Here is a 13115-nt window from a genome sequence, read left to right as displayed (position 1 = left end):
AAAGACGCACTTGCAAGGTGAATTGGACATTCTAAATTCTTGCTCAGTGTACCTGAACAGGCAGCGGAATGTGGCGACTAGGAGATTTTCACAGTAACTTCGTTTCAGTGTTAATGACACTAATAAAGTTTATTATTAAGTGAACGTACGCCTCTTAGAGCGTGAGACTGGGGACATAATAATGGGGAACCAGGAAATAGCAGAGGAATTAAATAAATACTTTGCGTTGGTTTTCATGATAGAAAACACTAATAGCATTCCAAAAATACTAAAATATCAAGGGGCAAAAGGTGGGAGAGTAAATAATACAAAAACTATCACTGGAGGAAAAGTACTCGGGAAGCTAATGGCTGATAAGTCCCCTGAGCCTGATGGCTTGCATCCTAGGCCATTTAAGGAAATAGCTAAACAGATCGTGGATGCACTGGTAGTAATCTTCCAAGAATTCTTAAATTCTGGAAAAGTCCCAGAGGGTTGTAAGACATCCTTGTTTAAAAAAGGAAGAGAGACAAAATCTGGAAACTATTGGCCAGTTGATTTAACATCTGTCATGAAAATGTTACCATCCATTAAAAAGGATGTAATAGCAGAGCGTAATATAAACAAGAAAAATTCAGCATGGCTTCACGAAGGGGAAGTAATGCCTGACAAAGAGGGCTGTAGAGGCTGGGTCATTAAGTGTGTTCAAGGCTGAGATAGACACATTTTTAATCAGTAAGGGGATCAAGGGTTACAGGGATAAGGCGGGGAAGTGGAATTGAGGATCATCATGTCAAATCAGTCATGATCTCACTGAATGGTGGAGCAGATTCGATGGGCTGAATGGCCTACTTCTGTTCCTATGTCTTATGGTCTAAGAGAATTAGAGAGGCGTGCCAGAATAGCGTGATAGAAACTCTGACGGCGTTTGGATCTGCTGACACCTCAGCCCAATGCAGCCTTCGCCAAAACTGCAGGGGGAGAAATCAAGCTCTGACAGGCCCGATTTAATGGAAAGGAACATACAGAGGATGGAATTTCATGACCACAAACCTTTTTGAGTGCCAGCGGATGTGTGGATGATGTTACATAAGGTGGTTTCAAGGAAGATGACAATTTGCGCTTCTCCATGGCATCATCCTTATAAGACATTACTGCTGCTTAGCTCCAAGGATTTGCTTTCAGGGCACAGCTGACTATTATTTTCTCTCGGTGGTGAACCTTATGCTGCCTCTTAGCTGCAAGGGTCGTCACAGCAGTTGACACACATTTGCAGAGCAATATTTCCACCAGAAAATTATTATTTAAATATATTACCCACCTGTCTGAGGTGGGTGCCATCTTCAGCAATGGTCCCCAACCAGCAGAAGCTACACCACAGTATGAAGTCGATGGAATTCTGAGCCATGCAAACAGAATATTCCAACTACCAGTTACCCAGGTCAAACCATTAACAATGCCACCTAGCAGCAGGATATCGACAAATTTTACACTTGTAAAGAACCGGCTTCTATTTTGACTTCTCACATACCTGCAGGATTCTGACCTTGAGCAGTGCTCAGTGTTTGGCATGGTCCATATCCATCGTTGAATTCTTTATTTCTGTTTCCCTCGAGATGGATGCCAGTTCTTTGTATAGCCTCGACGCTTGCATCAACCTTCTGGTCATGTGATGCAATCACATTGGACGCTTGCAAATCTTTTTCAAATGTAACGTTAGTAAATAAAACATGGTCCCTGTTGGAATCTGGAGTGGCAGCTGGGCTGTGTAGTGGGCTCCGCTTTGATCTGTCTGTGACTACGAGTATGTGTGCTGTGTTAGTTGGCACAATCAGCACATTTGGTTTCTTAGGGACAGGGGGTGGAGTCTTACTTTTCTTCTTTTCAATATATTGAGTGGAACTCCTGGTTAGCTCTGTATAACTTTTCCTTTGACTCTCATCTGCAGTGGCTGGAGTTCCTCTCAGTTGTTTGTTACCCATGTGGCTGCTGTGAAGGTAGTTAGGTTGATGGGGTGCAGGTTCTGGTGATGCTAAAGGTTTCTGACTTCCTGCCGCATCCACAGACTCTTGTTTCTTTACCCCGACCTTTCGAAATACTGTGGCAAAACCTTTTCTTGGAGGTGTCTCTGAAAGTTGCAAAACAGGAATGGTCGGCTCAGTGGGAGAAACCTTCAGTATAATACTTGAAGGCCTCTTTGACATTGGTGGCTTTCCAGCAACAGGCGGTCGGATTTTTTTTGGAGGCGTTTCGGAGGATTCAGTGTGGGTTTCCTGTGGCGAGTTTAAAATGTCTGTATTATCCTCAGTTTCTGATCTGCTGACGGAACGCAGACGTACTGACTCCAAAACAGTCTGCGTTATGACAGGCATGGAAGGTTGGTTAGGGCTGTGTTTCTGGCTGGGTTTAGTACTATTTGAGGAATCAGAATGCCGCCTGCTGGCTTTCGATTTGCTTTTAAAAGATAGCTTAAGTCCGGACAGGTCCAAATGAGGTGGTGGGGTAATGGGTAGATCAAAGACTCGCTTTGACTTTGGGCTCTTCTCATTTGGGGAAATTGGTTGCAATGAAGACTTCCGCTCTGGCACCTTGGGTTTTGCTTTTCCAACTGGTTGTGGTATATGGCCTTGGTAAACAGACATAGGGAAAGCAGTTGTCGGAGTTTCTGACTGGCTTGAATAACCACTGGACGGTGACATCAGACCAGGGAGCTTCCCTGGAGAAGACATTTTAGACTCCGCCTCCACAGATAATTGGGAGGGTGTCGTAGCTCTCGAAATAGACGGAGATGTCAAGGATTCAGAACTGCCACGAGACTTTGCACATTCAATTACAGTTATACCTGTGGCAGTACTGGAGTTTGATAATGATCTGTACGGATCGTTGGATTTCCAGTCATTAAGGAACCACTGTTCTGGGTACCGAATGGGTTCTCCATCTCTCAATGTGGGTGTAGCAGAACTAGAACGGGCATCTGATATAAAACCACTGGATTCATTGCTGTCCATTGATTCACTTTGAACTACATGCTTCTCTGAAGGAATAAAGAGCTTTGCAGGTCTATTTTCTCTCGGTGACATGTTTGGTGCAACTTCTCCAAGTTTAGGACTAACTCCATGTTTCTTTAAAGAGACACTACGCACTGGTGGAACAGGCTTCTTCTTTGGCTTTTTCAAAGAGATACTTCTTGAGCGAGCCCTTGTCTTCTGTGATCCCTCTTGGTCTGTCATCACAGATACATTCTCAGTGCTTTGGCTGTCCTCTGAGCTCGCACTTGGATAACGCATGATGTAATTCTCGCTATGTCGCCGGGAGTGCTCATAACTCTTGGAATCATAGCATTTTACAGCATCTGATGAACAACATGATCCAGAATCTGTTGGAGTTGACAAAGATCTCTCGCGAAAGTTGCAAGCATCTGTATTAGAATGACCCGAGAACTCCAGGTTTGAGTTTTTTTCTTCGTCTGGGTCATTGGTTGTGTAAACGATAATTCGTTCATGGTTCGTTCTTTTATCCTTAAGACTCTGAGCTCTCACTGATGTTTCCCTTTGACCTGGCATGAAAGATCCAAACACTGGACCTCTGGAATTTTGTGTTTGACCTTCCCTTGGAAAAAAGGTTGATAATGCAACGTTGCAGTCCGAATGGGAGCCAGCATTCAGTGATAGTTCTGAGTCACATTGTGAAGAATGTTTCAAGGATTGAAGTGACACAGATGGGGCCATGTCTGAAATCTGAGGAGCACCCAGGTAATTGCTGCCATTGCAAGCTCCGCTGGGAGAATGGTGACCCTCTAGCCTGTTGACTGAAAAATGACATGGTTCGTCTGGATTGGGCGTGTTAGTGTGAGGCAATGATTGTTTTTGAGCTGGAGAACAAAATGCATGCTGGGAGTGAGACTGGCCGTTGCGGTAAGTCTGACTGAATGTATCTAGAGCACATCCACCAACATGCATGGCTTCTGTTGACGTAGAGTTTGGTGGGTTTACACCACTTGAATTATTCCAGGAAGAAGAAGAACTAATTCCTCTCATTTGATCCCACGAAGAGTTAAGTGAAGAGAAACTATGTTCGCTTAAAGAAGTGTGCATCATCGATGTACTGTTCGTTGTAAATGTGATATTCCCTGAAGATTGAGATCGATTTGGGTTGGTTATTTGGCCCAGATCGCTATGTACCTTCCTGAGCGTTGTGGGGAAAGGTTGCCCTATTCCAAGATTGCTGGCTGCATCCCTTTTCCCATTGGTAACATTCGTATCTTCATCAAAAGTAAAGAGACGTGGAGCTGCCTCTGCACTCATTGGCATGTGAGGAGGAGATGTAGTACCTTCTGTCAAAGTACCTAGAATGCAAAAAGAATTAATCTGATGAACACTGTACACAGATCAAAATAATATTAATTACTAGAAGTGCTTGAGTCCTAAAATTTATATAATTCTTGTTAATGCTTCCAAATGACAGAAAACATGACATAGCTTTTGGCACCTTTAAATTCCCTACAGGAAGCACAAGTAAATGTTGGCAATGCTGGATTCTTTGATTTAAACCATTTCCAAGGCGCCCCACACCATAAATGAAATGCAATTGAGCTTAGCGCTTTGTAACCGAGGTTCATTCAAGCCATGACTTTCTTTACGGTAAAGATGATTTCTCTGTTATACATTAAAACAGTATATGGTTGCTGATGTACCATCAATTGAACGCGAGACGAGTTGCTGAACAAAAGTATGGCTTTAATCTACTAGATGTTAGCCCTGCGGTCGATTACAGTAGAAGGACGACCGCCGGGAGTACTGGGTATTTATACCCCGCCTCCACTCAGCCACTCGACCAATCGGGGAGCCGTCACATGACTGGTCTCAACCAACCGGTCGATGGGCACATGACCAACCAGGGCCAATGGTAAGCCGGTGTTCTGCACCAATGGCAGGCAGTTATGCTAATCATACCACCACATTCATCGGGGGTGGGGGTGGGGGGGGGGGTGTCAACGAGAGCTGGGGGGGTGGGGGGAGAGAGCTGGTGGTATGAGTAGTAAGGAGAGAAAAAAAAAATGTATCCTTGGCTTCCCACTGGCCCAGACATTTAGCAACAGTACATAGTGTCCATAAAAAGTCCATCGTGGTGTTGAAGTTAAATGGACTCGATCAGCCTTTTCGTTGCCCGTGACGTCCTGGCAGACCGCCGCAGTGGAGTTGGTGACGTTGGTTCAGCCAATGGTGGTGGTTCAGCCGATGTCCTGGACTCCGGGAGCGATGGTCCTTGAACTGTCTCCGTACCCCGGGCTGGTGGTGGAGAAGCCATGGATGGGGGAGGGGTGGCCTGCGTGGGGCACTGGGGGAAAAGGGACGGGGACGGGGGGTCTGTGGTGAAGGGGGGAAGGCCGCACGCCGGCAGGTGCCAGGTCCCGGAGGGAGACCGTGTCCTGCCGACCGTCGGGGTACGCCACGTACGCATACTGCGGGTTAGCGTGGAGTAACTGGACTTGTTCCACCAATGGGTCGGACTTGTGCACCCGCACATGCTTCCGGAGCAAGATGGATCTGGGAGTGGCCAGCCACGTCGGGAGAGGGAATCTGGAGGATGACTTCCTGGGGAAAACAAGAAGACATTCATGAGGTGTCTGATTAGTTGTGGTACAGAGGAGGGAGCGGATAGAATGTAGGGGGTCGGGGATAATCTCTTGCCATCGGGAAATAGGGAGATCTCTGGACCGGAGGGCCAGTAGTATGGTCTTCCAGATGGTACCATTCTCCCGCTCGACCTGTCCGTTACCCCAGGGTTATAGCTGGTCGTCCTGCTAGAGGCAATGCCCCTGCTGAGCAGGAATTGACGCAGCTCGCCGTTCATAAAGGAGGACCCCCGATCGCTATGTATGTACGCGGGGTAGCCGAACAGGGAGAAGATGGATAGGAGGGTCTTAATGACGGTCGATGTGGTCATATCGGGGCAGGGAATGGCGAAGGGGAAGCGGGAGTATTCATCGATCACCGTCAGGAAGTAAATGTTGCGGCTGCTAGAGGGAAGGGGCCCCTTGAAGTCAATGCTGAGACGTTCGAAGGGGCGGCATGCTTTGATCAGATGCACACGCTCGGGGCGGTAGAAGTGCGGTTTGCACTCTGCGCAGATGTGGCAGTCACGGGTCACTGACCTGACTTCCGCGATGGAGTAGGGCAGGTTGCGGGTCTTTATGAAATGATAGAAACGGGTCACCCCTGGATGGCAAAGGTCCGTTTGGAGGGAGCGGAGGCGGTCTATCTGCGCGCTGGCGCAGATACCGCGGGACAGGGCATCAGGAGGCTCATTGTGCTTCCCAGGACGATACAAGATATCATAGTTGTACGTGGACAACTCGATCCGCCACCCCAAGATCTTGTCGTTCTTAATCTTGCCCCTCTGTGCATTATCGAACATGAAGGCTACTGACCGTTGGTCTGTGAGGATGGTAAACTTCCTGTCGGCCAAATAGTGCCTCCAGTGTCGCACAGCTTCGACTATGGCCTGGGCTTTCTTTTCCACTGAGGCGTGACGGAGTTCGGAAGCCTGGAGGGTTCTGGAGAAGAAGGCCACGAGTCTGCCCGCATGGTTCAGGGTGGTCACCAGAGCTACTTCTGATGCGTCGCTCTCGACCTGGAAGGGGAGGGACCCGTCGATGGCGCGCATGATGGCCTTTGCGATGTCCGCTTTGATGCGGCTAAAGGCCTGGCAGGCCTCAGTCGATGGCGGGAAGGTCGTGGACTGAATGAGGGGACGGGCCTTGTCGGCGTAATTGGGAACCCATTAGGCGTAGTAAGCGAAGAAACCCAGGCAGCGTTTGAGGGATTTGAGGGTATTGGGGAGAGGGAGTTCCATCAGGGGGCGCATGCGTTCAGGGTCGGGGCCTATCACTCCGTTACGCACTATGTAGCCGAGGATGGCTAGACGGTCGGTGCTAAACCCGCACTTATCCTTACTGTAAGTGAGGTTAAGGAGTTTTACGGTTTGTAGGAAATTTCAGAGGTTGATGTTATGGTCCTGCTGGTCGTGGCCGCAGATGGTGACGTTATCGAGATACGGGAAGGTAGCCCGTAATCCGTACTTGTCGACCATTCGGTCCATCTCCCTTTGGAAGACTGAGACCACATTTGTGACACCGAATGGAACCCTGAGGAAGTGGTAGAGGCGCCCATCAGCCTCGAACGCGGTGTACAGTCGGTCACTCGCGCGGATGGGGAGCTGGTGATAGGCGGACTTGAGGTCCACAGTGGAGAAGACTTTGTATTTCGCAATCTCGTTTACCATGGCGGAAATACGGGGGAGAGGATACGCGTGTAGTTGCGTAAACCGGTTGATGGTTTGACTGTAGTCGATGACCATCCGGCTTTTCTCCCCAGTCCGGACCACCAGCATTTGGGCTCGCCAGGGACTGTTGCTGGCCTCGATGACCCCTTCCTTCAGCAACCTCTGGACTTCAGACCTGATGAAGGTCCGGTCCTGGGCGCTTTACCGTCTGCTCCGGGTCGCGACGGGTTTGCAATCGGGGGTGAGATTAGCAAACAAGGAGGGGGGGTCCACTTTGAGGGACGCGAGGCTGCAGACAGTGAGGTGGGGTACAGGGCCGCCGAATTGGAAGGTCAAACTCTGCAGGTTGCACTGGAAGTCCAGTCCTAGGAGTGCCGGTGCGCAAAGGTTAGGGAGGACAAGTAGTTTATAATTTTTTTAATCCTTCCCCTGGACCGTGAGGTCTGCGATGCAGCACCCGGTGATGCGGATGGAGTGCGAACCTGAGGCTAACCCGATTTTGTGTTTTACAGGATGGACAGGGAGCGCGCAGCGTCTTACCGTGTCAGGGTGTACGAAGCTTTCCATGCTCCCGGAGTCCAGCAGGCAGCCCGTCTCGTGACCGTTGAGGTGGATCAGCGTTGTCGTTTTGGCGAGCGTGCGTGGTCTTGACTGGTCGAGCTGAATGGCCGTGGAGAAGATCCATCGTCGTAGTCGACATCGGCCGAGTAGGTGCTGGCAGGACCTTGTGTGCCAGTCCAGGATGGCGGCACCCAGGATCCGCACGTGGAGTCAGGGCCCCAAGATGGCGGCGCCCAGGACCCGCACGTGGAGTCGGGGCCCCAAGATGGCGGCGCCCAGGAGAAAAATGGCCCTTCTTCCCGCAGCTCTTACAGAGGGCGGAGCGGGCCGGGCAGCGCGGGTGAGGGTGTTTGGCGAACCCACAGAAATAGGCGCGGGCGTTTAAGTCAGCAACCTCGAGGGAGGTGGAGAGAGTCCGTGCCTCAGTTAGGCTGAGATCGTCCTTTTCTAGCATCCGCTGGTGGATAGCGGCAGACTGCATCCCAGCCACGTAAGCATCTCTAATCAAAAGATCAAATGGACTCACCGGGAAGCTGTTGTCTGGCAGCCAGCAGATGTCGGGCGAACACTCAGTTTACCGGCTTAAGAAACTGTCCTTTCAGCTTATCCATGCGTAGGGCGCCATGCCCACGCTGAAGTGGAGAATATGAAGCTTCTGTGCCATGGTGGGGGGGCTGCTTTTGGACGCCAGGTAGCCATCGAAACACGCCTGCTTGCTGACGCCAGGTAGCCATCGAAACACGCCAGCCAATGTTTGAAGATTTCCGATGCGTTCTGAGTTTGCGGGCTGATGCGGAGGCATTCGGGCTTGATCCGGAACTCCATCTTCAAAATTCTAGCTGATTAAATTGATGTACCATCAATTGAACGTGAGACGAGTTGCTGTACAAAAGTATGGCTTTAATCAGCTAGATGTTAGCCCTGCGGTCGATTACAGTAAATGGACGACCGCCGGGCGTACTGGGTATTTATACCCCAACCTGGAGACGGAGTTAACTCAGCCTCTCGACCAATCGGGAAGCCATCACATGACTGGTCTCAACCAATCGGTCGAGAGGCACATGACCGACCAGGGCCAATGGTAAGCCGGTGTTCTGCACCAATGGCAGGCAGCTATGCTAATCATACCACCACAGGGGGCTTCCAACATCGTTCGTACCAACTCCAGTAGCATTATGGAGCCAAATCATGAGACGACTACGTTTCCCCTATCTCCTTCTGGCAAAGTAACATTCCAAACCTAACAAGCTACAGGGAGCACAAGCTACAAGCTGCAAAGAAAATGTAGCTTCTTCTCCCTCCTCCATACTCTCTTCAACGTCAATGTCAATTTATTAATGCTTTTATTGTAAAAGTCCCAAGGTTCTTCACAGGCACCTAATGAGACAAAGTGACTTTAAAGCTCATAAGGAAATATTCGGCCCGGTAGGTGTTAAGAAGTGTGGTAAAGGCCGGGAGGGAGGTGGAAAGGTTTAGGGACAGAATTCCAGTGCCTGGAACCTAAACAGCTGAAAATGGAGCTGCTATTGGTTGGGCAAAGAGATTCCTTCTTTATCTCCTCCTCACCCCATGTGTTTCTCATCTGTACCATTCTGTTTCCCCAATTCTTTCCTCCCTTTTCCACCTTTCTCCCCTCACATGTCCCACCACCCCCTTTCCCTCCTCTTATCTCTTTCTTTGCACTTCCCAAGTGCCGCCACCTCAACATCTACACCATCCTTGTTAGTCCAATTCACTGATCCTCCTGCTCTCTCAGCCTGCGGTACTGCACTAACTTCTGAGATCATCTAATTGCTGCACTAAATGTAAGTCTCGATAACCTGCTTGACTGTCGACATAATTCTAAAATCACAGCAGTGATAAAGATTTTATAATAAACACAGGGCACCATTCAGTGGACTGAAGTTAAAGCCCGTTGAACGGTACATTTAGCCAGGAGTTTCTCAGCGGCTGCAGCGGTGAGAAACATCCCGTAATCCAACGGCACTTTGCCCTTTATTTTGGCCTCGAGGTGATTTTCTCCGGCAGGGCCGCGCTTTGAGGTATTTCCTGCTGGTGAGCAATTTGAGGCGCCATTTTGTCCGTGCCTCAATCATTCCACCACGCCTTTCGAGCATCTCCCTCTCCCGCTTTAATAACCACCCCCTTACTCTCCCAAGCTTGGGGAGGCCCCCGGGAAACCGCCTCCCCCCCCCCCCCCCCCTCCACCCCGGGCCTGATCCCAGGCAGTGCCAATCTGGCACCTGGGCACCCTGGCACAGCCCAGCCTGTTACCCTTACAGTACCACCCGGGCACCCTGTAAGTGATGGGTAGCACTGTCAATGACCCAGGCTGGCAGTGTAAGGTGACTGGGTGCCGAGGGAGTGCCAGGGTACCATCCTGTCCATGAAAGGGGGTGAAGGAGGTATAAAGGGGCCTCATAAAGGTTGGAGAAGTGAAGGGGGTATTCTGAAAGGGGGGGTGCCCGAATGGAGGGGTAGGAGGGGTCTGAAGAGTGTCCTCACTTCTGGGGTGGGGGGGGGGCAATGTCCATGTCTGTGTGGGGTGACATTGTCCATGGGCGGGGGGTTGTGGGGAACCTCAAGCTCACTTAGAGATCGCAGCACCCTTTCAAAATGGCCCCTGACCTCTGGGGAGCCGGTTTCGCCGGCGTGCTTAGATCCCCACTGCTGAAAAAACCTCTGAGCTAGACCAGGAAGAAAGTTCCCAAGGCCCACAAAATGACTAAATATTGGTGAATACTGGTCTAAATCTCACCTGAAAAGCCAATAGGAAACACTCTGCCACACATGGCGGACTTTCTGGACAGGTTGCCCTTCTTGAGGGTAGAGGGGGAGGGTAGAGAGGCGTTGGAGGCCCCGCTAGGCTCGGAGGAGGTACTGAGGGCAATTGGGCTGATGCAAACGGGTAAGGCACCGGACGCTGATGGGTATCCATTGAGTTTTATAAAATCATTGCGGACCTGCTGATGATGAATGGTAGATTTATTTAACGACGCTTTAGCTTGAGGTTCCTGCCTGATAGACTTTCACAGGCCTCCACCCCCCTCATTTTAAAAAAAGATAAGGACCCCATGAAGTGTGGTTCTTACAGGCCCATCTAGTTGCTGAATGTGGATGTCGTCTCCCCTCCTTCCCATGAGCTAGAGCTGATTATATGTATGCAGAAAAGGCATTTGGCAGGGTGGAGTGGCAGTAACTTATTGAGGTGCTTGGGAGATTGGATTCAGGCAGAAGTTTATTTCTTGGGTGTGGCTTCTGTAAAAGGTCCCTATGGCTAGTGGACAAAATTATGAAGCTACTGAGGAGCTTTTGGCTGCTTTTCAGGCTATAAATTAAACCTGGAAAAGAGGGAATATTTTCCAGTCAATCTCACGGGGAGGGGAGCCACACTGGGGCTACTGCCTTTTCACCAGAGGCAGCATCTGGTATCCAGGTGGCACATGATTAGCCTAGGCTTCGTAAGTGAAAGTATACAAGTCTGTTGGGACGGGTAAGGTCCAATATGCAGAGTTGGGATAGTATCCCGTTGATCCTGGTGGCTAGAGTCCAGATGATCAAGCTGAATATCCTGCCATGGTTCCTATTTTTGTTTCAGTGCCTTCCTATTTTTCTTGCTAACTTGTTCTTTGTGAAGGTGAACCAGCTAGTGAATTATTTTGTGTGGGGGGCAGGTAAGCCACCAAGTATTTGCAGGGTGTACCTTCAGAATGAGCCTTGGTGTTACCCAATTTTCTCCTGTATTATTGGGCAGCCAATGTGGAGGTGGTGCTGGGGTGGTGTAGTGAGTCGGATACCATATGGGAAGGATGGAGGCAGGTTTGTGTAAGGGTTCGAGCCTATGGGATCTGGTGATGATGCCATTCCCATTCTCCCCAGCGAGGTATACCTCAAAGCCAGTGATGATTTCTACTTTGAAGATATGGAGGCAGCTCAGGCAATTTTACCAGCTGAGTGCCATGTCATTGTCGGGCCCTGAATGCCATAACCATTTGTTTGCACCATCGGGTTTGGATGCGACTGGGAAGGTATGGGAAGGGAAGGGAAGAGAAGGGAAGGGAAGGGAAGAGAGAGCTTTTAAGGACCTGTTTATGGAGGCACAGTTTGTCAGCTGGGAGGAGTTTCTGGCGAAATTCCAATTATCAAGGGCACACCTGTTCCAATACTTTCAATTGCGCGACTTAGTTTGTGGAGCTTGCTGTACGTTTCCCTTAGCACCGCAACCCTCCCTGGGGGAAATCTTATTGTTGGTGAGGTCTGGGGGCAGCGGGTGGGGGGGGAGGATAGCGTATATTTATGGCCAGACTATTTGAATGGAATCTGCGCCGCTGGATTGGGTGAGGGCAAAATGGGAGGAGTCGGGGCTCATTCTAGATAAGGATGTGTGGAATGAGGCCCTTTGTAGGGTGAATTCCACCTCCTCCTGCACACGGCTCAGCCTGATCCAGCTCAAGGCTGTGCACAGAGCTCACCTGACTAAAGCAGATTCTTGGGGAAGTAGAGAACAAGTGTGAGCAGTGCTCTTGAAGACCCACTAAGCACACCCATATGTTGTGGTCATGCCCAAAGATAGTAAGCTTTTGGGTCTCCTTCTTTTGCACCATTTAGCGGTTCTTAACATTGACCTGGAGCCTTGTCGATTTGGTGGCAATCTTTGGGGTATCGGACTCGCTGGGGCTGCAGATTGGGGTGAAGGCAGATGCTCTTGCTTTTGACTCGTTGACAGCCTTCTTCTGGGATGAGCCATTTTCTGAGCTGTGTTGAACCTGAATTTGCCGCTGGGATTCTCTGTTTTGACGGCAGCCGGGGGCTTTCCCAATGGTGTGGGGCTGCCCCACAATGGGAAACCCATTGACCAGCCTGTGGAACAGAGAATCCCGAAGGCGTGTCGCACCAGAAATCTGGTGCAGCGGGACGGAGAAACCTGCCCCATGTATGTTATAGAACATAGAACATAGAACAGTACAGCACAGAACAGGCCCTTCGGCCCTCGATGTTGTGCCGAGCAATGATCACCCTACTTAAACCCACGAAACCCGTATACCCGTAACCCAACAATCCCCCCATTAACCTTACACTACGGGCAATTTAGCATGGCCAATCCACCTAACCCGCACATCTTTGGACTGTTATCTGTTAAATCTTTAGTAAAATATGTTTTTTTTAAAAAAAGGATTGAAGTGGGGATGTCTTGCTGCAATTGGACAAGGTACTGGTGAGGCCACACTTGGAGTAGTGTGAGCAGTTTGGCTCCCTTTATTGAAGGTAAGATTTTATTTCATTGGAGGTAG

The 13115-nt window shown here is 49.8% G+C and overlaps 1 protein-coding gene across 7 annotated transcripts in view; it reads right to left on the bottom strand.

Annotated features, from left to right (window-relative positions):
- Positions 1 to 13115, bottom strand: part of nhsl2 (NHS-like 2) — a 436567-nt gene that overhangs the window by 10570 nt on the left and 412882 nt on the right. For all 7 annotated transcript variants that reach the window (XM_038774973.1, XM_038774975.1, XM_038774976.1 and 4 more), the window contains exon 6: positions 1511 to 4324. In XM_038774973.1, the coding sequence (XP_038630901.1) occupies positions 1511 to 4324 (2814 nt within the window). The remainder of the gene's footprint in view (positions 1 to 1510; positions 4325 to 13115) is intronic.

This window comes from Scyliorhinus canicula, chromosome 17 (assembly GCF_902713615.1).
Source record: "Scyliorhinus canicula chromosome 17, sScyCan1.1, whole genome shotgun sequence".
Taxonomy (NCBI): Eukaryota; Metazoa; Chordata; class Chondrichthyes; order Carcharhiniformes; family Scyliorhinidae; genus Scyliorhinus; species Scyliorhinus canicula.
This window is presented reverse-complemented; position numbering and strand designations above follow the sequence as displayed.